The sequence below is a fragment of the Chiloscyllium plagiosum genome, chromosome 22 (assembly GCF_004010195.1).
Source record: "Chiloscyllium plagiosum isolate BGI_BamShark_2017 chromosome 22, ASM401019v2, whole genome shotgun sequence".
NCBI lineage: Eukaryota > Metazoa > Chordata > Chondrichthyes > Orectolobiformes > Hemiscylliidae > Chiloscyllium > Chiloscyllium plagiosum.
This window is the reverse complement of record NC_057731.1, coordinates 23,952,996-23,978,025: the sequence shown is the minus strand read 5'-3', so window position 1 is coordinate 23,978,025 and position 25,030 is coordinate 23,952,996. Positions and strand designations below refer to the sequence as shown.

Sequence of the window (25,030 nt, the reverse complement as noted above, 5' to 3'; positions counted from 1 at the left end):
GACAGGGTTTTTAAGAAGGCATACAGTGTTTTGGCCTTTATTAATAGAGGGATTGAGTTCCGGAACCAGGAGGTTATGCTGCAGCTAGTTTCTTTACTCGGAGAGTAGTAAGGGTATGGAATACTTTGCCTGCAACGGTAGTAGATTCGCCAAGTTTAAGTGCATTTAAGTCGTCATTGGACAGGCAAATGGACGTACATGGAATAGTGTAGGTGGGATGGGCTTCAGATTAGTATGACAGGGCGGCGCAACATCGAGGGCCAAAGGCCTGTACTGCTCTGTAATGTTCTATGTTCTATGTAAGGTCTCAGTTATAACAGTTAAAATTTGGTGGTCCATATTTACCACTATTGTAACATAATCCATGGAAGTTCTAACCTGTGGTAATATTTTCCAACTATTCAAAATGATTATAGGATCACAACATGAGGCAATTCAATTGAAATCATTGTTAATCAGCAGCTGTGTAGAGACAGAAAGCAAATAGCTTTTTTTAAGATCAGAAGTGAAGAATTTGAACCAAATCTAAAACCAATTTACGTTGTCCAACGGTATGTAGTTAATGAATTGAACTGTAGATCCTGCTTTAAAGGAATATGGTTTTTGCATTCCATTGTCATCCTGATTTGAGGCTGCTAACATAAAATTGTAATTGAAAAGATGATTTTACAATGGCAATTCAAATTTTGACATATGATGATAGGATCATCTCCTATTACTTACAATTTGCAAAGCTTCAGTAAATCTCCAACCAGTGCAGAGTTGTCTTAATCAGCTGGGCTATTTTTCTGTTTTAATGTGGTAAAGAAATGGTAGGGCAATCAGCTCATTACTATCACTCAACTGGTACTCACGTTCATTGTAGTGGGTTATGTTTTGTCTACATGCACATGGAATGTAATTGGCAGGCTAACTGTATGTCAAGTTGATAGTATTGAGTGTAGAGATGGCTCTTTGTATATGACATAGAAACTATCCATACACCACTGACTAATGTTCGCCAAATAAACAAGGTTACATTGGGAGCTTATTTTCAAGTTCTATCATCCCATGCTCCTCAGGTCTAGTATCCAAGTAATGTATATTCCAATTCTAGAATGTTTACATATAAGCAGATTATATGAAGTACGATTATAGTATTTAGAAACTGTTCCAAGATGACTCAAACACTGTGTAAAGTATTTATTGTGTCATGTGCTGAAGACTATACTATCAGTTTATTATGGAAAGTTTTCTTATATCTATTTGCCATTATGGTGTATGTATCAATCATTTCCTGTGCATAATAAATATTTGTGTACAAGGTCTTTTCAAAAGACTTTCTAACTGCCCCTCACACATAGGGGTTCATTATAACATTTTGCATGAGAAGCATTCTCCTCTTTTCTATTTATACAAGCTTTTTGGAGGGTTCCCAAAGGAAGTGCTGTGATGGAAAGAGAATGCTACTTCATATACATGTACATGGCCTTTTTCAGAATGTGTAATTTCGAACCACAATAGACAAGCAGCATTCAACCTGATCACTACGATAGGCATGTTACTGGCTGTAAATGATTATGGAACACTTGTAGTTACTGTAAGATGAGTGTCATAGAAAATGCACATCCTGTGTTTAAAACTAAAAACCACATGGTAATTGAACATTTGTAATCTTACTGGCAAATGTAAATTCAGATCATTCATTTGTCAGACATCTGCAATGAAGTATTTTACGCTTCCTTGCACTGTACAAAACATATAACACCTTCGCAAAGGTGACTATACAATGAATATTGAATTTGACTGAAAATATTATAAAGGAATTAATTTGTTTTACTCATTTGGTATGCTAATTCTGTTGTCTTTTTACTCCTAGAGCAAAAGTACATGTTTGTATTGAGTTACCTTGTTACAATTTGTTTACTACATGCTTAGCTGAAAGTTTTTCTGTCACAGTGACTTAAGGCATGAGGACAGAAATGAATGATTCCTGCCAGTCAATGAACTTTAACTGGAACTGCACTTGAATGGTAATAATCTGCTCCTGTAATTGCTGTGGAAAAGAAAAATCCTCCAGAGATTTTACATCTAATCATTTATTTATAAATCTGTAGATAGCAGGCTGCAGAATGCGCAACAGGGGTCAACTTTCTGCTTAAGACCATTGTCTGGTGTTTACATTTCACAGCAGTTTTTACAGTAGTTGCAACCTACATGATCAGCTGAGCACTTTAATTCACTGGGTTCTGTTCTGCACATCATTGCTTTAGACAGACTGCTTCATTAAGGATGCTTCAACAGAGGCCATTCCCCTCAGCATTAGCTGAAATATGCATGTTTTTCCATCTCATTAATTCAGCCTACATACAATTAATTTCTGCCTATTAATAAACCCCTAGGTGTTAGTGACAGCTATCTAACCTAACAATACCAAGTGAGGCCTGAGGTACAAAAGCTTGAATTTCAAGTTCCAAGTGGGTTCTGAATGAAAATCTACCCACATTGGACTCCAGAGCCTTCATGATATTATAATTAAAGGACTGCAAGACTTAGACTGACCAGTTCCATTATTTAGCAAATAAAAGCTATTTGTAAATGTAAACAGATGTTAGTAATCATTAGCAGCTTTGTTTTCATTGATATGGGTAAATGTTCTTTTGCAAGAGAATACATATTAAAACATTTCAAAAAGAAAGCATGAACTCAACTATTTTTAATATTTTTATTAATATTTGTGTATTCATTCTTTAATTAAGTATTATACATTGACATATGTTTAGTATGCTTATGTCAATTTACTCACCCCCAAAATACGTTTTATCATGTTAAGTGAACCTTTTAATAGAATCCTGCTGTGTTACCAAGTGATGGCAATAACAAAAGACCAGTAGGAAGTAGTACATTTTTAACTACTGCATAATCATAAATGATTGATGTTCTGTGCAGATATCATGGAATTTCAGGCATATTTAGTAACCGATAAATTTGTATTGTTTATAAAACTGTATGAACCAATTTACAGTAAATAAGGGGGCACTTCAACTGCTGAGATTATTTATTAATATAATTCATTAGATAATAGATTTGTAACAGAATCAATCTATGCCTCGTGTGCAGTTAGCATGCCAATAATACATCAACTTAGGTGAAGGTTACTTGAGGAAAACTTACTCTCATGCAATCATTCATATTTCTAAAAGACTTGGAAGTCAGGATCAAGACACGGACTTATGAGCTATTGTACTGAGTAAGAATGTAACGAATGGAATATAATGTGGAAAAATGTGAGATTATCCACTTTGGTTGGAGAAACAGATCAGCAAAGTATCTCACAGAATCATTGAATCCTTACAACATGGAAGCGGGCCTATTTGGCCCATTGAGTCCATACTGACCCTCCGAAGAGCACCAGCCCCCCCCCCCCAAAAAAAAACTAACCCCCCTACCCTGTCTGTGTAAACCTGCATTTCCCATGGCTAGCCCACTTGACCTGCACATCCCGTGATACTGTGGACAATTTAGCATGACCAATCCACCTAACTTGCATATGTTTGGACTGTTGGAGGAAACCTACACAGACACAGGGAGAATGTGCAAGCTCCAAACAGACAATCACCCACGGTTGGGTTGAAACCCAAGTCATTGGTGCTGTGAGGCAGCAGTGCTAACCACTGAGCCATCGTACCACCCCAATTTCTGAAATTGTAAGAGGTTGTAAAGTGTAGATGTACAAAAGGTGTCCTTGTCAATAAGTTACTGACGCTAATTTGCAGGTGCAGCAAGCTGTTTGGAAGCCTCATAGAATGTTAGCTTTTATTGCAAAATGACTTCAATACAGGAATAGTGACGTTTTGTTTCAACTGTACAGGAGCTTGGTTAGGTGCTACCTTGAGTACAGTGTAGCGTTTTGATCATCTTGTCTCACCAAAGATATTATTGTCATATCAGGAGTGCAATGAAGGTTTACCAGACTCGCTCCCAACATGGTTGGAATGCCCTGTCAAGAGAAATTGAGCAGACTAGCCCTGTATTCTCTCAGGTTTAGAAGAATGAGGGTAAAAGAGTACACAGGATTGATGCAAGTAGGATGTCTCCTGTAGCTGGGGAGTATAAAACCGGGGGCTACAATTTAAAATAAGGGGGCTGCCACTTAGGATCCAAGCTGAAACTTCCGAATTCTGTACCACAGAGAGCTGTGGAGGCTTTGAGTACATTTGAAGTAGATGTTGATAGATTTTTGGTTACCAGTGAAGTACAGAGTTAGGGGATGGGGTGAGTAAAAGGCATTGAAGTGTTTGATCAGCCATGACTGTATTAAATGGCAAGGTAGGCATGATGGGCTGAATAGCTACTCATGGTCTGATGTACTATTTACTGGCTACAGATAGGAAAGAAACCGAATCATAGAATCCCTACAGTGTGGAAATAGGCCCTTCGGCCCAACAAGTCCACAGTGACCCTCTGAACAGTAATCCACGCAGACCCATTTTCCTGACCAATTTCTCTACATTTACTCCTGACTAATGCACCTTATCTACACATCCCTGAACATGATGGGCAATTTAGCTTGGCCAATTCACTTAACCTGCACATCTTTCGATTGTGGGAGGAAACTGGAGTACCTGGAGGAATCCCATGCAGACACGGGGAGAATGTGCAAACTCGATACAGACAGTTGCCCAAGGCCGGAATCAAATCCGGGCCGCTAGTGCTGTGAGGCAGCAGTGCTAACCACTGAGCCACTATGCCGTCCCTAACTGAGTGGCATAGGCAGTAGATTAATTCGCTGTCCTGTAAATCACTGCAAAGATGATTAAAGGTTTGTTCATTTCAATTCCTATTATCTCTGATAATAAATGCTGATTTAGGACAATTCTAAGTAAATATAAACAAATTTCATGTGTTTTCTTAACTAAATTTGTTTTTGCAGTTTGTTTGTAGCTGACATAATTCAGATGAGAATAATGAACACAGTAGATACACATTAGCATGATTCGGAGTTCTAAAGCTGCTGTATGATTTGTTGGATGGAAGTGTTTACATTAATATTTGAAATAGTTTGCAGAGAATTAAGAGTTTGAATAAACCGTAATGATGTATTCACTAAAATGTAACAGTGTGGACAAATGTATTTTAATTAACATAAGGAACCATGATGGGGGAAGTAACCAGGTAACATTCCAACAATAGGCTTTTTTATTGCCTTGCGCTGCCTGAGATATATTAAGTTAATCAATGACATGACACAGCTTGATACAAAGCCCTGTTTACATGGTGCTTTTTAATTCTAATTTGATCTAAATCAGCCCTTAATTCCAATTTAAATGTACTATGTAAATGGTGCTTAATTCTGATTAAATCCGAGTTAAAAACATACAATTTCCTGAGGTGGGTTTAATGTAATTCTAGCTAAATTCATTTTGTTGTTCATCCATGCAGATGGGTGTAAGTGAAGTGAACTCAGAATCTCCATGGTGTCCCACAGTGTTTTGTGATGTGACACAAAGACCAAGTACAGCTCTGTGTTTTACTTCATGTGATGTGTCCATTTAATACAAACTGAAAACTTCTTTGCGCAAATCATAGTTAAGCTGCCATGTAAATCGCGCAAATAAAAAGTAGTTCACATTTATTCCAAGCACACCGATACAAATTAGTTTGACCTCCCCTTTTAAGGAGGGCTCATCAGAAGCACTTAGGGGGCTATAGCAACTTAAACATTCCACAGATTGTAAGCAATGATTACTTTCTATCTTAATATTTCTATCCTCGCTTTATCAGGAATTAGTAAGTTATCACCATTAGTAGGAAGTCAGTTTTATTTTCTTGATTAAACACAATTTTTGGTATCAGTTAATCACAGGAAACCCGTTTCAATGATTTGATTGTTAGGAATACTTACAAATGTTTTTAAATTCCAACATATTGTAAACTTCTTAAATTAAATATCTAATTGGGAAGTAGAATTAGACAGAAGAAACCCACCATTTTCTGTTTGTCTGGTCATGTATTTCTTCATTGAAGTGGAATATCTAAGCTAAATTGTGAAGTTGACAGTTGTGGAAAAAATCGCAAGCAGGTTTACATTTAAGAATCGTATTCGAAGGTGTTCACAACATGTTAAAAATTATTCATTCTGACTTCATTTTGAGGCCATGCCTGGAAGTAGATGTATGTGGATGATTTATTATAGTTCCAAAGAGCTATGTCTATAAATAATTATCTTTCACTGAACAAGTAACTTGACATGTTGAATGCAACCAGTGTTGCTACAGTATAGAAAATAAACTTTCATATTAATCAACAGTCAAGTATTGTAAGTTGGTCTTCATAAATTATGAATTGTGTTCAAATCTCTCAGGGTTCATTGATAGAAAAAAAATTAAGAGAATGTATAAGGCAGCAAGCATTTGAATCAATTTTCACTAGAATGCTCGGTATGTTGTAATTGTTTTTTTAATCATTAGGGAACTATTATTCATGTGCAATTTTGAAGACTGCTCTTCAGATGTGGTTGTCAAATTGAAAAGTAACAAAAGATTGTTTCCATGCAGTTGAAGCCATTTTAAAGTTCACAAATGCCAAACTTACTGAAGAAATGTTATTGCTTGATTCTGCAGGACAAGAATGGCCTCATTTACTTGTGAGGTATGTGAAAGCCAAGAGGAAATGACAGAACCAGTGAAATACTGTATGACCTGGCTTCAGGCCTATTTCTCTGAACCTTGGACAACAGAAAAACTTCCTCTCCCTGCCTTTCACCATCCCATTTTTCAACAAGGTTTGTTGCAGTCTAGTTGCGTTTGTGTAATAATATTTTGACTTTCACAATTTTGACTTGCATTGAATATCTGTTTTCTTGACAACAATATAATGGAGTGTTTTATCCTGTGTGAATTTGAGACTCAGCACATAACATCAAGTATTTAGGAACGATAAGGTTCTTTAACTGTTCCAAGTGGTTCTGTTGGTTTTGGCACAACGTTGCACATATTTTGGCAAGGGAGCTGAAAATGATGCAGTTCTACTCCTGACATATGCAGACTGAAAGGTCTGAATGTAAACACATCTGAATAGCTGTAAAGTTTTCAATGAGCTTATTGTTGACCTGTATTGTCCTTTTGCCAATATCTGCATGTTCCTTAAAGAAAAAATACATTCTACTGGATTGTCACATAATCCCAATATTGTAAAAGAAACATACTGTTAGAGTTTCTTAGTCACCCCTTGTTACTCAGTTTTACCTTTCATAATTGTTCATTAGAGACAGTCTAGGAACCGATACTTTTGATCTGTATTCCCTTTTCATATGGTTTCATAAAGCTGTGTGTTATTATCTAGTAGGGTCTGGCAGGGATGCCTGAGGCCAAATGGAATTAGGGAATAGGTGATGGTTTTATGTTAATTGAGGGATAATTGGGTGAGAACCTGCTTGGTCATACGTGTGTGGAGAACGCGTAATCAGTAGGGAGTTGATGGTTTGTGAGTTAGAGTGAAACTCTGACTAGAATAAGCATATTCTGGATCAGTGGTGCTGGAAGAGCACAGCAATTCAGGCAGCATCCGAGGACCGGCAAATCTGCAGTCATTGTTTTTACCTCTAGAATAAGCATATGCCTAGACACTGTCAAACTAACATTTAATCTCTGGCATTAAACACTGTTCTTTTGGCATTGTTTATATGTAGGTTGTTCACAACTTACTGATCGCCTTCATGCTTTCATGGTATGTGACTTTGTTATGCACTTGAGAGGCTAGAGACTACTCAAGGTACACTATCCTTCCACAATCTTTTAAACTTCCTTGCAAGTGTCATCATAATGAGCCCACCATCTTCCTCCAATGCCTTTTGTCCCATATCGAACTTAGTGGGATAGCTCTTGATCATTCTTATAAAACATTCTTGATGTTCCCTGGTTGAATGATCGGCCAATTTATTACAGGTATTCCTGATCTTGGACTTGAGGGCAGACCAGAGGCTATTGGGATCCTGCAATTCGGTGCCGCTGAGGGTCGCTAGGTTTGTGGAGAGGAGTTGGTTGTATGAAGATGTTTTTTCAGGTTTTTGCCTCAATATTGAACTTCTTGCACCTGCATGATCAACACGAGACTCCCCAAGCAGGTACTCTACTCCCAGCTCAGAAATGGAGGCCAAGCCCCAGATGGACAGAGGAAGCTCTTCAGGGATACCCTCAGGGCCTCACTGGCGAAGTCTGGCATTACCACAGACACCTGGGAATTACTTGCCCCAGACCATCTAAAGTATTCATGAAGGTGTCAAACCCCTCAAGATCTGCCATCAGGAAAAAGCAGAAGCCTGGGCAAAAACAGCATAAGGTGCATGCTGCCATACCAACACCCCACCCACCCCTTCCTACGATCACCTTCTGCTCCAAGAGCCTGCAGAAGCTGCATCAGTCTGTACAGCCACCTATGGATTCACCCTGAGAATGGAAAAGAGTCATCGATGTCTGGTGAGGGACTTCCAGTGATGATGATGGAATGATCCTTGCTGGGTTTCGCTCATATCTATCTAAAGAAAGCCATAATTGGTTTAGTTTTCACACTGCTTTCTCTATACAGTTATCTCCAGAGCTCCCCAATGATCTATCATCGGCAACATGATGCAGGTTCCACTAGCCATCCAACTCTACCTGACTACCAAATCTCTTTATCCTTCCATTTTGTCTGGCTTATCAGATCTGCTTTTTTTTTTCCTGAACTTTGAAATAGCCAAATTATCTCAGTCGCAATTTCAAATACTCTTGCCAACAATTCATCCAGTAATATTCTAAAGCTAAACTGAGCCATTCATATCCTTTGTGCTACTTGTCTCTGAATTGAGGTGAGCCACAGACTCCTTTTCTTCTCTCATAAGAAGAGCACACACTTCACTCTAGCTTTCCTTTAACCTTTTTTGCTTTTGTGCAAACCTCTGAAGTTCATGTGCAGCAGGGACTTCCACAAGGGACAGTTATTGCTGTGGTCCATGTTGACAAGCCAATAATCGGGCAATTACTGTTGGAGTGGCTGAGTGTGCACACAGCTCTGTGGCGGGTCAGAGGGAACATTGTTCAACCCTGTGCTGAAATCTTCCTTCATGCCTAGACCCGAGTACTGGAATATTGTCATGGTCATCCTCCACCCTCTAAACTTCAGCAAAACTAAAATGCTGCAGGTCGTATCCTAAGTTCCACCCATGTTCCAACTGACTTTTATTTGCTTCTAACCATGCAAATCCTCAAATAGAAAAGATTTCACCTCTGAATTTAAACCTCAGCTGGGCCATTGGGATGATGAGCAGCAGATTGCATTTAATTTTGGTAAGACTAACCAGCGCAGGTAGGGCCCTGGGGTGTGTTGTCAAAAAGAGAGACTGTAGTAATTGGAACCAAGGTGACCTCATTAACTACAAAGCCATTGGTTGGGGTTGTTAACCTGAGCCAATCAGAAAAGCCCTGGCTGACCAATATAACCAGGGGATTTTGAATCTTCACAGTAAAAAAAAATAATATTAACAGATAAAAATATATATACACGTATAACCAGGAGATGTGTTTTGTGTGTCCCTGGCAAAGGCTAGTTTCACTAGGGGTGCTGCGCTTTGGGTTCATTTTTATGCACTGTCCTTTGGTTGTTTGCTTCAGGACTGCGATCTACTTAGAGATTAGACTCTCCTCGGTTCAGGTGACTGACCTTGAGCTGGCTGGCCAATGTCAGTGTACTGATGCAGTAGTGAATGAGGGGTGACTTGTGCTGTTATTTCAGTGGGTAGGCCTTGGATTGGGCCTCAGTGTGTGGGCCAAAGATACAGTGTGTTTTAAAAAAAAGAAATATAACCAGGAGATTAGAATCTCCTCAATTGAGAATTGACTCTGAGCTGGCTGGCCTCAGCCAGTGTATGTGAATTAAGGAAATAAAGGGTGAGTGGTGATGGGATATTTGCCTCTGTGCAGTTATTTCAGAGACCTAGGGGTTCAGGTACATAGTTCTTTGACAGTGGCATCAGAAGTAGGCAGTGTTGTGCAGAAAGTGTTTGTTACGCTTGCCTTAATTGGTTGGAGCGTCGAATACAGGAGATGGGACATCATGTTGCAACTGTATAGGACATAGGTGAGGCCACTTTTGGAATACTGCGTACAGTTCTGGTTGTCCTGCTGTAGGAAGGATGTTATTAAATTGGAAAGAGTGCAGAAGAGATTTACAAAGGTGTTACTGGGACAGGAGGGTTTGAGTTATAAGGACAGGAGAGATAGGGTTGGAAGTTTTTCCACTGGAGCTTAGGAAGTTAAGGGGTGACTTTATCGAGGTTGATGAAATCATGAGGGCACAGATAAGGTGAATAGCAAAGGTCTTTCCCCAAGGATAGGAGAGTTCAAAACTAGAGGACATAGTTTTAAGAGGAGAGGGGAAAGATTTAAAAGGGACCTATGGTATGGACTAAGCCAGACCACTCAAAACATTCTTAAGCAGGCAACCCCATACCATAACTTTACAATTTGTTTTGGTAAGTGTACAGTGAAAATTACCCTGGGTACATTAGCGAGGTTGACTACTAGATTTTAAAACCGACAAAAATGTATTCACAAAATTACATAATGAACACAAAGAACAGAATAAAGAACCTCTACAGAATTCAACCTATCCAATGAGACTTAATTATGCTGTTCTGAACTGACACAACAGTCCCAATAAGCAAACTCCCTTTGAAAACCAGTATAAATGGAACACATGCTTACAGGTTGAAGTTGAGAGGCAGAAAAGAGATAGTTTCCACACAGCTCCCTGTTGAACTTCACAGTTTAAGTCTGAACTAAAACTGCCCAGCTCAGCTAGAGAGCTGATCACTCCCCTTTCATTAAACAGGTCACATCTAAAACATGACCACTTTGGCCTGAAGTCTTTTCTGTTTAGAAGTTTGCTACCTTCTCCCCAGCCTCACCCCCCTCCCCATTCCCCCATTTATCTTTCCACCCTGGAGGCTTCCTGCCTCTATTCCTGATGAAGGGCTTTTGCCCAAAACGTCGATTTCCCTGCTCCTCGGATGCTGCCTGACCTGCTGTGCTTTTCCAGCACCACTCTGATCTAAACTCTGCTTTCCAGCATCTGCAATCCTCACTTTTGCCTTAAGTCTCATCTGTTTACAAATAAACAAAAGGCCTCCTAAAATTCTTTTCATCTCTGTACCAAACCAGACTGATCGGAGCCTGGCCCAGTTTATTGTCCCTCTGAAAGAAATCAAGGACAGAGTTTCGTTGAGCCAAGGAACAGCTTTTAGACAAAAAAGGACTGACTTTATGACGCCTGAAGGCAACTTTTTCACCCAGAGGGTAGTGCATAGATAGAGTCATAGAGATATAGAGCACAGAAACAGACCCCTTGGTCCAACTCATCCATGCTGACCAGATATCCCAACCCAATCTAGCACCGGGTCCATATCCCTCGAAACCCTTCCCATTCAGATACCCATCCAGATGCCTTTTAAATGTTGCAATTGCACTAGCCTCCACCACTTCCTCTGGCAGCTCATTTCATATCCGTCCCACCTTCTGCATGAAAAAGTTGCCCCTTTGGTCTCTTTTATACCTTTCCCCTCTCACCCTAGACCTATGCCATCTACTTCTGGATTCGCCCATTCCAGGGAAAAGACCTTGTCCATTTATCCTATCCATGCCCCTATAAACCTCTATATGGTCATCCCTCAGCCTCCGATGCTCCAGGGAAAACAGCCCCAGCCTATTGAACGTCTCCCTATAGCTCAAATCCTCCAACCCTAACAACATCCTTGTAAATCTTTTCTGAACCCTTTCAAGTTTCACAACATCCTTGCGATAAGAAGGAGACCAGAATTGCACGCAGTATTCCAAAAGTGGCCTAACCAAAGTCCTGTACAGCCGCAACGTGACCTCCCAACTCCTGTACTCAATACTCTGACTAATAAGGGAAAGCATTCCTAATGCCTTCTTCAGTATTCTATCTACCTGCGCTTCTACTTTCAAGGAGTTATGAACCTGCACTCCAAGGTCTCTTTGTTCAACAACACTCCCTAGGACCTTACCATTAAGTCCTGCTAAGATTTGCTTTCCCAAAATGTAGCACCTCGCATTTATCTAAATTAAAGTCCATCTGCCACTCCTTAGCCCATTGGCCTATCTGGTCAAGATCCCATTGTGATCTGAGGTAACCTCCTTCACTGTCCATTACACTTCCAATATTAGTGTCATCTGCAAACATACTAACTATATCTCTTATTTTCACATCCAAATCATTTATATAAATGACAAAAAGCAACGGATCCAGCACCAATCTTTGTGGTATTCCACTGGTCGCAGGCCTCCAGTCTGAAAAACAACCCTCCACCATCACCCTCTGTCTTCTACCTTTGACCAATTCTGTATCCAAATGGCTAGTTCTCCCTGTATTCCATGAGATCTAAACTTGCTAAACAGTCTGCCATGGGGAACCTTGTCAAACGCCTTGCTGAAGTCCACATAGATCACATTCACCGCTCTGCCCTCATCAGTTCTCTTTGTTACTTCTTCAAAAAACTCAATCAAGTTTGTGAGATTTCCCATGTACAAAGCCATGTTGACTCTCCCTAATCAGTCCTTGCCTTTTCAAATACATGTACATCCTGTCCCTCAGGATTCCCTCCAACAACTTGTCCACCACCAACGTCAGGCTCACTGGTCTGTAGTTCCCTGGCTTGTCCTTACCACCTTTCTTAAATAGTGGCACCACGTTAGCCGATCTCCAGTCTTCATGCACCTCACCTGTGACTATTGATGACGCAAATATCTCAGCAAGGGGCCCAGCAATCACCCCTCTAGCTTCCCACAGAGTTCTAGGGTACACCTGATCAGGTCCTGTGGATTTATTCACTTTTATGTGTTTCAAAACATCCAGTACTTCCTCCTCTGTAATTCAACATTTAAAAGACCTTCAAGAATAGGAAAAATAAAGAGGGGTACAGACCAAACGCATGCAGATAGGACAAGTTTAGTTTGGAAACGAGTTGGACTGAAGGGTCTGTTTATGTGCTGTCTGACTCTATGGCTCACTTTCTTGATTATTCCAGTCCATAATCTTTCCTAAACTCAGAATGAGCTTTGACATTAAGGTGCTAATTTGATAAATGGACAATAAACGCTGCAGCCTCTAAGTGTCTTCATAAAATCCGATGGAAAAAGTCAAAATTTTGACTTGCAGGTCAGCAGAAATTAAACCTTAGACCCACTCAGTCTTTAAAATTTGCTCCAGGGACATGATTTAACTTCAATGCAGAATCATATATTTTCCTTACAATTAGTTATGAAGTGTGCTTTAATAAAATGTATACTCTCCTTAATCTGAGAAATAATGTAACATACATCACTTACTGTAGAGCTGTTTATGGTGAGTCAGACATGGTATTGTTGCACAGGTACATTTTAGCACATAAGGTTTTATTCAAATCAGGTTGAAAACTGTTCGTAGAAAGTCTCTGCATAGACAGCTGATTTTGAAATTATTTTCTGGAAACTATAACAGTCGTCATTCTAGCAATTAAAATAAATAATTCCTCCACATTTAATGGGTTGATAGCTTTCTATCTTTAGGTACATGTCTGATTAGCTTGCAAGTTTTGTAATTAACGCAAAAAGTGAATACAAACAGAGTACAGTGATTAGGAAACACTGCACAATGAAGAGTGCCATTTTGGAGTAACATGTTAAATGGAGCCCCTATGTGCTTTCTCAGGAGAATATAAAGGGATTCAATGGAGGAAAATAAGAGCATTTGCTTGATTTCAAGGCAAAACAACATTTCAATGGTGACCAGCTGGTTATTTATTGTATTGCCATTTGAAGGACTTTGGTGTGCCTTCAGTTTGACTGTTACATTTGCTCACAGTACAGAGGAACTTGGACTGGGAGGGCAGGATCTAATTTTCATTGTACATGTAGGTACCAATGACATAGATAGGATGAGGAAGACTCAAAAGGCTGGTCATTACTTAAATGGAAAGAGACTCCAAAAATGCAGCAGAGGGATCTTTGTATTCTTCTGCATGAAGTGCAAAAAGTTCATCAGTTCTGAGGAAGGGTGGCTGAACCCAAAACGTTTACTGATTGCTCTCCACAGATACTCCCTGACCTGCTCAGTTTATCCAGCACTCTCTGGTTTTGTTTCTGCTTTCCAGCATCCACAGTTCTTTGTGTTTTTGTAGATATAAATAATTGTGCGAGAGAGCCCATCTGAGACACCAGGTAAATGTCCATTCAGGTGCCAGTTTCATCTAGTTCTTACATCATAATCATATAGCCTTAACCACATACTCAGTAGCCACTATTCGAACAAATATACAGTCATCTATTTACTCTGCATCATCTTCAGTCTCTTGACCTGAGCATCCTACTTTTGGGGTCTCGATGAAATTGAATCGCAAACTTCTCAGGTGGCCACAGACTTTTATTTCTTTGCTTTTTCCTTTAGCTCCACTGCCTAGTGTCTTTTCAATTGTTATCCCTCATTGGTATGCATTCCTCTTTTTGGCACCCACTTGCCCTACTGGCTAGCTTTCCTATTCCTTGTCATTGTCTTTCAGGAAACCCACACAGACAAAATGTTCTAATTCCTCAATGCCATATCTCTATCTCTTTCCCAACTGCCACCATCCAAACACCTACCAGTTAAATTTTGCTGAACGATGCAGAGTTTGCATTCAGAATAGGACTGTGAAACATAAGTCAGAGGCCTCTTACTAATATAATCAGGTTGCTGTCAACATGCTTCTATATTACAAAAGCCAGTGTGGTGTCAGGAATCCTTCACATGCTGCTCGGATGTAACATAGCCCCACAGAATTGATACTTATTTCATTAATCAAAGAAATGGACACGATGGGGTCCACTTTCCCTCTGAGAGCTGAGATAAATAATTGTTGCCAGTTCACTGAGGGATAATTGAACCAAGACCTCGGAGCCATTGGAGCGTAGTACCCAGAAATGCCTTGAATGAGAAGATACAGTGACTGAGGGTAAGAAAGCTTGGATTAGGCTAGAGGCCAAGACTAGGCAAAGACAAATACAGTTGCATTATATGGCAAGAAATGGTTCTTAAAATTGCTTCACTCTCAATATTGTTCTAGAATATTACTGAACTGCCGTACTACCTGAATGATTGATTAGTATTTTGCAATGCTGAAAATCCCATCTTACAAACAGTTCAAAAATATTCAATAATCCATTAAATATCTTTTAAACCCCAACAATGTCACTCTTCCACCAGCATCACCGAAAAATCTCAAAATTCACAGAAATCTAACCCTGAGGTTGTACAGTACATTGGTGAGGCAGCTTCTGGAATACTGTGTCCAGTTCTGATTGCCCAGTTTTGGGAAGGGTACTATTTAGCTGGAGAGGATTCAAAAGAGATTTACCAGGATGGTGCCAGGTTTGGAAGGTTTGAGTTATAAAGAAAGGCTAGGTAGACTGGGACTTCTTTCACTCGGAGTATAGGAGGTTGAGAGGCGACCTCCTAGAGAGGCGATAGAAGTTTATAAAATAATGAGGGGTATAGATGAAGTTAATGGTATGTGCCCTTTCCCTAGGATGGGGGATTTCAAGACTAAAGGGCACATTTTTTAAGGTGAGAGAAGAGAAGTTTAAAAAGACATGGGGGCAAATTTTTTACACAGAAGGTGGTTTATGTGTGGAATGAACTTCCTGAAGAAGTGGTGGATGTGGGTAGAATTAGAACTTTTGAAAGACATTTGGGTAAATACATGAATAGGAAAGGTTTGGAGGGATATGGACCAGGAGCAGGCAGATGAGACTAATTTAGCTTGGAATTATTTTCAGTGTAGACTGCTTGGACCGAAGGGTCGGTTTCCATATTGTATGTTTCTATGACTTGGAAGGCAAAGAATTCTTTAACTGGAAAAGGAGTCCATCAGTGGAATGAATCACTTAAGCCTAAGAAATTGCAACATCGCAAAGAGACAATTTCCAACAATTCTAGCATTTCACAGAATAATTTCACCTCCAATAGTTCTAACCTTATAAATGATTTTCAGGTCAAAATTGCAGAGAATTACAGTATTCCTGTTATGGATTCCCAATGAGGGAGAAAGAAATATAAGAATATCCTGATGAATCTAAATGAATTAACATGAAAGAAAGTTAATGTGGGGTAGAGACCACATTGTCGATGTTACTTGTTTCTGTGTTGTACATTCTATGTAATTTTACACAATTTCAGCACAGAATAGGAGGTTGTCAGCATTCCAGGCCATTCAAGAATCCCAGCTTTTCCAAACCAGAGAACTGAAAAGGGAAATTCTTCTTAATCCTACAATTCCATGCACAAGTGTTGGAAGTTGGGAGAAGGAAGAGAAAATGAAGAATATAAACCAATGAAGGATTTTATTTTTATACAAACTGAAAATAGTGGGGATGACTTTTCCATTCTACTTCAATGATAAGGAGTTTCCAAGATTGGGATGTTCAGCAGCAATAATATTTTAACCCATCCTTAGTGCAAGATGCTTTCCTGGTAAAGGAGTTGAAGCAGACCTGTGGAATAGCTGCCTAAAGGATCAGTTAAGGAGCTGATGGACAATTAAATTGCTTTCTATATTTCTATAAAGAGACTGCACAGCATTTTAGTGGATATAGCACTTCAATTAATTACCTTTCATAACAGCGGCCAGCTGAACAGGTGCAAACCAGTTGTGCTGAGTATTTTGATCAATCTTTAAAGCCACAGTCAGCTTTTAGTGTTCACTTGTTGGAGATTGAAATACTGTATTCTGTAAGAAAAGTATACATCAGGAGGCTTGAGATACATCATGAGGCTTTCTAGGACACTGACAAGAGTACATCAATGCTTCATCTAGATCTTTCCTGGAAATTGTCTCCGGATCTCACCCAAATACAATGACTGTTGTGCTACCCTCTCTTAGATGCAGTATCGGGAGAGCTCCTTCCAGGGGTCCCATTTGTTTGGAGGAGGGTATAGTCAGATCAAACAAAGCAGTAACAGCTACTGCTGCAGAGAGGGACAGAGGACTGTCAGCAGGAAGCCCAGTCCACCCAAGATACTCCGGGAGCATTACTTCTGCATTCAGAGATGCTAAGACATGTGCATGAGATTATTCTTTACCAATGTAGACTTAGACTTCATAGTATTAGAGCCAGGACTACACTAATTGTAATAATCACAGCAGCATTTCTTAGTAAGTTGTTGAAACCTTACAACTGTTGGAAGCTTGCATCAGTTCCATGCTTTAATTCTCAGTGCACTTCAGCATAAGGGAGGTCTCTGCAGCTCTTTACACTCCGAGGAATGATGACACATTATTTCTTCTTACCAAAGAAGACCAGCAGCAGAGACCACAGGGATTTAAGAGGATCCCTTCTGCTTCAGGGAACCATTGACTGCACACAACTGGTCATGCAACAGCCCCTGCACTGAACTTCAATATTCAGGAATGGAAAAGGATGCCAAGCCCTCAGTGTATGGCTCGTGTTCAACCACATCGTACAGGTTAATGCCTACTTTCCAGGGAGCTGCCATGTGTTGATATTGGGAGCGCCATTTGTCCCACAAATCCTCTGAACCCCAGTACGTTATTCATAGCACGTTGGCTATTAGTTGATGAGTAACACACCTTCATGCAAAGGCATCATTCCTACGAAATTGTCAGACACCAGCTGACTCTTCTTACCATAAGGACCACCGGAAACAGTATTGAATGGACCATTGCAATCAGCTAGCAGGGGTTTAGATAAATTGGAGATCAGGAAGTGCTCTGAGTTCTTGCTCAAAGAAGTCTACATGTTTTGTCACCATATGCTGCTGTGATTATTACAATTAGTGCAGCCCTGGCTCTAATACTATGAAGTCTAAGTTTACATTGGTAAGGAATAATCTCATGCACATGTCTTAGCTCATCTGAATCTGGCCATTATGAGAGATCAGACTTTACCAATAGCAATTGTGACATAAGATCAATTTCTGGAGTCACAAGAGGAGGAGGAACAAATTCAAGAACCAGAGAGTCCAAAGCAGACAATCTGAACTAGTGAGGGATGTTGGACCTTGAAGAGCATTTTTCAGATATGTCCTCCATCACTAAATTCCAGAGCACTGCTGTGATGTGAACCAGCCTGCACAATTTCCATCCATTATACAAATCTAGCCTCTGCCTGAATCCTTTCAAACCCTTCCCCAGGAGGACAATAACAATGACCAGTAATTCCATCATTACCCCATTATCATAAAAGAAATCTGTAACAAAAGCAAACAGTGGAAACATGGCACATGTTAAGAACAATGGATAACTTTACATTTGAATGATATTTTGTGTTTTGAGTTTTAAAAAGAGTAAGACATAATCAGTCATTTATAGAAATTGGTTTATGAATTTCGATCTGTGGTGCCCAGAAGGTAAGGAGACCTGTTTTGTTTTGCATTTATTTTGGAGACAATTTAAATTCGTGAAGTGAACAGTTCAGTGGATTAAAAAAGGTAGAGGGAAAAAAAAGGTGGTGGTGTTTAGTGACCAAAGTCCAGAGAGAAATGGAACAATCCAGACAGCCAGTCAGTCAGTATGGTTTATACGAGAAAGAGTGAAGAACTGCTGGACACTGGAATTAAGAAACTCATGTGGCTGCTTTCAAATTAAGTGAGTGTAGCTTGATTTGGGTTTTGCGTTTCTCAGGGATGGACAGCAGTTGAAGGGAAATATTATTTAGTGACTACCCACAACTTTGTCAAAAAAGAAATTAGCTGGAGCTCTACCTCTTGAGTCTGAGCAAGGAGCCTTAATATGGAGAGAGTGGTAACTTTTCACACCAGTTTGGGTGTTTGTTGGAGTACTTTTGGGATGAAGGAAATAGTATGAATTTGAATGCTGCAATTTCTGTGATGAAAGTTTTCCAACCTACTGTAACATTGTTCTTGTTTTCCTTTTGTTTAATGAATGTTTTATTCTTTATGTTAAAAGTACACTGGCAGCCTTTTGTGAATGCATTCTGTAATTGACTACCACAATTTTAAAAAGGTTGGGATCGAACAAGCCAGGTTTCAATCTGGGCTCTGACCTATCCAGGATTAACAACAGCTGGAATCATACGACATAACTCACAATATTAACAGTGTTAAAAATCTCACAACACCGGGTTAGAGTCCAACAAGTTTATTTGGAAGCACTAGCTTTCAAAGCGCTGCTTCTTCATCAGGTAGTTGTGGAGCAGATTCCTGTTGCAGTACAGTCTGTGTCTTATGAATCTGCTCCACAACCACCTGATAAAGAAGCAGCGCTTTGAAAGCTAATGCTTCCAAATAAACCTGTTGGGCTATACTCTGGTGTTGTGTGATTTTTAACTTGGTCCACCCCAGTCCAACACCGGCACCTCATCAAATCAATGTTAACAGTATACACCACGGTGCTTATTCATAGGTTACTTTGAATCTTCTACTAAATGCAACCTCCGTAGCAGCAGCAAACAAGGTGGCTGGGTGTTGAGATTCCAAAGTGAGATGATCAGATGCCCTTTGATGATACTCTCATGGCCTGCCTTGGAATGCACCAACTAACCATGGATTTCAATAGTCTGGACTGCCTGGCTGTTAGGCCAAAGCAATGGTGGAGAGATGGGGAAATGCTGCCATCCATTATCATGACACTGGCTCAGCACTTCTGTTCAACCAACTCTGTCATTTGCTCGAGGTGAGATCTCAGGGTTTTGCCAACACACTGCAAGTCCCTGCTAACTGAGCCACTGTGGAACATGGATGAACACAATGGAGAATGTGGTCACTGAAGAAGGTCTATACACTATCCCAGCCTTTTGTTTCATTGAAGAACTGGACAACGATCTCATTGTCGAACTCATCAAAGTCTTTGATGATCTTGTCAGTGGTAAAGTCCCTGGAAACTATAGCATTCCATCTGAAATCATCAAAGCTGGAAAGTAGGCACTTTTCTGTCTTGGTAAAAACAATGACTGCAGATGCTGGAAACCAGGTGCTGGAAGAGCACAGCAGTTCAGGCAGCATCCAAGAGACTTAAGAGCTTGGGAAATATTATAGCCTGATTGTGAAGAACATGAGAAAATATCTTTTTGGGATCATTTGCCGAAATACGTTCATGAATATCAGCCAGAGTCAGATGACTGGGCAGTGGCCACAATAGTGGGATATGCAGACAAGCCTAAAGGAAAATGCAAGAACTTCTAAATGTCCAAGATTAGCAACAAGTAGTAAGGGCCATTGATAGGCAAAAGGATTTACAAGACTGGAGGAGCAGAAAATGCATTTATAGTACTGATTCAGGAAGTACAATTAAGAGGAAAAGGTCAAGTACAGCTGAGAAGATTTCTAGTAAACATGCTGATGGGAGAAATGCAGAGAGATCTCAACATGAGAAAACAGTCCACAGTCTGACAAGGAAACTGGGTAGCAAGGATAATGGAGAGCCTTCCTGGACAGATAAAAGCAGAAGTCCCAATGATTAAGAAGTGTTTATGGCTACTAGTAGAATGGAAAGAATCGGGTGACTAAATAAGGCTAAACTAAACGGATGGAATTTTACATCTGGAAGTTGACAGTAGTGGTCGACCTGTTTTGTCTCACTGGTGGATCTCTTCTATACAGAATCTCACCATGGCAGATGGTAACATCTGAATTCAATAAAAATTTGGATTAAAAGCCAGCCTCAAAGGGACCACGTCAACTGGCATAAAACCCAACTGTTTACATTATGAAAGGAAATCTGTTATTCTTACCTGGAATGGCATACGTGTGACTCCAGACCCACAACAATATGGTTGACCCTTAACTACTCTCTTTGCAATTAGGGACAGGCAATAAATGATGACCTATCCAGTCATACCTATATCCTATGAACGAATATATTTGAAAGAAAATTGTCTGGGGGCACAGCAACAGCAATTTAAATGCTATGGTAGGCCAATTTTCTCAAGTTAAAACTGGTTAGCAGCACTGAAATGAGTACATATGTCCGATGACGCCAGTATAGTATTTTAAACACTGATTTGCAAAAGTCAACCAGAACAGGGAATTTAAAAATTAATTGTTATAATGTCTTACCTGCCACATAGATTGAATCGTGAGTGCACTGAATTTCCTGAATAACACAGGAGCTTTTAGGTCGTTCAAGCTGATGAGGAAACTGTCTGTCAAAGATCAAAGCACAATGAATGCGAGATTTAAAAGACGCATCAATATTTCATTAGAACACATACATTATAATTCACATCTATAAATTACTTTTAAAAACAATTTCAACTATCAGATCTCACCCATAAAATGCATCTTTTCTTCACATCTAATTCTGACCTCTTGAGCAACCTTGATTTTAATCACTTCATGACTGGTGACCGTGCTTTCAGTGCCTAAGCTCTAGAATTTCCTCCTGTCCTCTGCATGTCACTTTCCTCCTGTAAGACATTCCTTAAAATCTCTTCCTGATCAAGCCGTTGATTATCTGATTTAATATCTTTTAATGTGGCTCAGTATCATGTTTTGTTTAATAATGCTGAGAAGCACATTGGGTTGTTTTCACTACATTAAAAGCGTGAGATACAAGCTATTGCTGAGTGATGGGGGGTGGGGTCATGGTCGAGTGGGCAGTAGGAAGAGGTGTCCTCGAGTTGGCGTTTGGCTTCAGCGGTGTAGAGGTCAGTGCACCAGACTACCACTGCGCCCCCTTTATCCGCTGGCTTGATGGTGAGGTTGGGATTAGAGCAGAGGGATTGGAGGGCTGCGCGTTCTGAAGGTGAGAGGTTGGAGTGGGGGAGGGGGGTAGACAGGTTGAGGCAGTTAATGTCCCGGCGGCAGTTGGAAATGAAGAGGTCGAGGGCAGGTAATAGGCCAGCGCTTTGCAAGGTTTGTGCTTTAAGACATACACCATGAAAATATAGTCATAGAAAAGAGGATTGCACTGACTGCAACAATTACTAAGGTCAGGCCTTCTTAATTATAGTGGGAAAGGTCTTGGCTTTCACTATTCTGACCAGGCTACTAACTCTGACATCACACATCCTGCTCTGAGATACAGCTTCAGAGCTGGCAGATCGACAGTTGGCATGATATTCTGACTTTGACAGTTACAGGAGAAGTGTCTGGAGCCTTGCTTTCGATAACCTTACCACAGTCTTCAATCTCATCAGTGGAAACAATCTCTTTAAAGCTCTTGCAGAAAATAAGTGGCCCACCTGGATATTATTTCTTGTTTTGTTCTGTCAGTTACAATGGAACAGCGTTGACACTTTTAATATTGGCACCAGGGTAAATCAGACAACTCTGCTTGGCATATATTACTGTATGCTGCAATTGTATGCTTTTGGTGACTCAAATAAGGGTGTTTACCTGAGTGCCAGAGCTGACAATAAGCTGCTCAAAGTGTCAAGACTACACACTTAGATCCTTGTCCATGAGCAGGAGTGCTGAATGCTGATGGTGCCATGCTGGCATCTCATAGTCAGTTTTACATGGAACAGCTTGTAGATTTGTTCTACAAGGAGTTGGGATCAACTGCTGCCATCATGAAGACTGAAGCTATGGCCAAGGATGTAGAGACTCCACCCTCCATCAACATTGACAACCTCATTCTGGACTTTGTTGGCAGCTTCCTAGACCCTGGATCAGTAATTACCGATAATCTGCCCCTTGAAGCCAACAGCAGTGGCTGGACTGTAAAGCTGTATTTGTTATGTCAAGATTGTGAAGTTGAGTTTGGAGCAGCAGCAAATTAACTGACAGTACAAAGGGTCTACCAGACTTGTGTTCTCAGCATTCTCCTTTACAGCAATGAAGTTTGGCTAATTGGGCCTTCACCTCTGCTGTCTCAGATGCATATTAGACATCTCCAGACAAGACCAAGGTATCAAATATTGAGTTACATCAGAATGCAGATAACATCCACGTGCTTGTCCACTTGACAGTGGCAGCTCTGTTGGTTGAATCATATGAATACTATAGATAAGGTACATTCAATGACAAACTTGGTATCAGCATGGGATAAACAGGTTGTACAAATCTGACATACACCAATATCTACAAGCAGTATACTCCAAGTTGACTGAGATCAGAGTGGATGCTTTGGAAATCCTTATTTCTGACCAGAGGACCTGGCCATAAGCAGTGAGGAAGAGCATGGAAGAAGGTGAGAAATTTTTAAAAATGACAGTATAGTGGAAAAGAGAGCCTAGTGGAACAAAACTACATCACTAAACCTTGGGCCGATGCTATTCACCTGTACCAGCTGTAGAAGGGACTGCCACTCATAAACTGGCCTCTACAGTCACAACAGGTGATGCTCAATACAAAGTGACAGATGGGCTGCAATCCATTACTTCCCATCAGGACTAATGCCATTGGGGTCAATATGGCATCAGCTTGTACTTCCATTGCAGAGCTTTTCCATTCCATGGAAAGTGCAGCATCTGCATTGCCTCTATTGGAAACTGTGAATTCAGTCATCAAGTCCTGGTTCCACAGGTCACTGGCTTGAATTGCCCAGTATCTCCCTGGAGAGAATAGACATCAGGCTCTGCATGAAGTCACAGACAACACAGGAAGCAAAGTCTTCCATTCCCCCAAGTAATGACTTGTAAGCGTTAAGATCGGCTGTTCATTGTCAAACCTATCATCCCATGGCATGGAGCTCTTGTGTCCCCACTATAGCCCAAGTAATGTCGCAGCTGTGAGGTCCCTTCCACCAAGTTTCTAATACCCACAAGTGCCCAGTGCACCTCATTGTGATGGTCCATCCTGTATATTATTATACAGGAGCTGCTGCATGAGCTAACAGTAACAAATTACTCTGCATTTTCCCTCCCTCTCCCCCTCTGGGATTAGTGTGGATCCTGCTCCTGGGAATCTGCAATGATAACGGTTAGAGAGTAAATATGTGGTCACTTTAGAAGGTTGTGTTTGATGAGACAGTATGGATCTTGGGAGAAAAGGTCAGTCTGAGGTATCAAGAATGGTGTGTGTTTATGGCCACATATCTTGAGGTAATACTTTGGCTCCTCCATCTATGGCCACATCATCCCCAGTCCCCTTCAATTATGACTGCCATCATATCTTAAAGGGGAGTGATGTCATATTTCTCCCTTTCCCTGCCCCCATCAGGTCTTAATGTTGGCTGTTATATGCTATATTATCCTGGAAGAGAAAGAGTGGTGACTTTTATTACATTGATTCACAGAGTGTTTGTCTGTGCCGGAGGTAAATGTGCCATCCTGCTATTTCTCAATCTGTCTGTCATCTTGTTCCAATGCCTCTCCACTGTTGTCTGAGAGAGAGATTGCTGTCACCTGGTTCTATTCTTATCTATCCAATCATAGGCATAGTATCACCTGAAATACCACCTCCTCTTGTTCCTGCACTGTTACCCTACCTCCCTCTTATCATTGTTACAAATACGACATTCTTTTGGAACATTCTCTTTAAGTTAAGACAAAATGGAGGAATGAAGTTGGTCATATGACCTGCTCTAAATTCTGCCAAACAAGAAATCTGGAAGCTTGGTTATTAAATGTTAAAAGGTACTAAGGTTGAGTTATTGGGAAGGAAGCTGGCAGATATTCACACCTACACACAGTGACAAGAGCAGTTGTGCAGACTGTGGGTAGATTCCAAGTTTCCAACAATCTCCAAATCTCACAGCAAAGTATGACAAATGCAAGGCTTTAATAAACAATTATACTTTAAACTGGTTAGTTAAGAGAGAGAATATTCCCATCAGGGAGTAGGACTTGCTGGGAATTAAGATGTGGTGGCTGTGTTGTGGATGAACTCAAGTTCATTAATGGTAGAGTGTGGGAGACTGACAAGGAATGCATTGGAATAATTTAGAGGTACAAAAACATGAAAGATGGTTTCAGCAGAGTATAAGCTTAGGTAGCAGTCAAGTTGTATGATGGAATACAAGGCGATGTTGCTTGAGAGATAAATATTGGTCAGGAGTACACCATTGGGCATCTTGAAAATAATACCAATGGATATTTTATGTTCACCGGTGAGAGAAGAT

The 25,030-nt window shown here is 40.3% G+C and overlaps 1 protein-coding gene across 1 annotated transcript in view; it reads left to right on the top strand.

Annotated features, from left to right (window-relative positions):
* Positions 1–25,030, top strand: part of mgmt (O-6-methylguanine-DNA methyltransferase) — a 404,556-nt gene that overhangs the window by 205,074 nt on the left and 174,452 nt on the right. Inside the window, exon 5 of the mRNA XM_043712603.1 lies at positions 6,603–6,763. Coding sequence (XP_043568538.1) covers positions 6,603–6,763 — 161 coding nt within the window. The remainder of the gene's footprint in view (positions 1–6,602; positions 6,764–25,030) is intronic.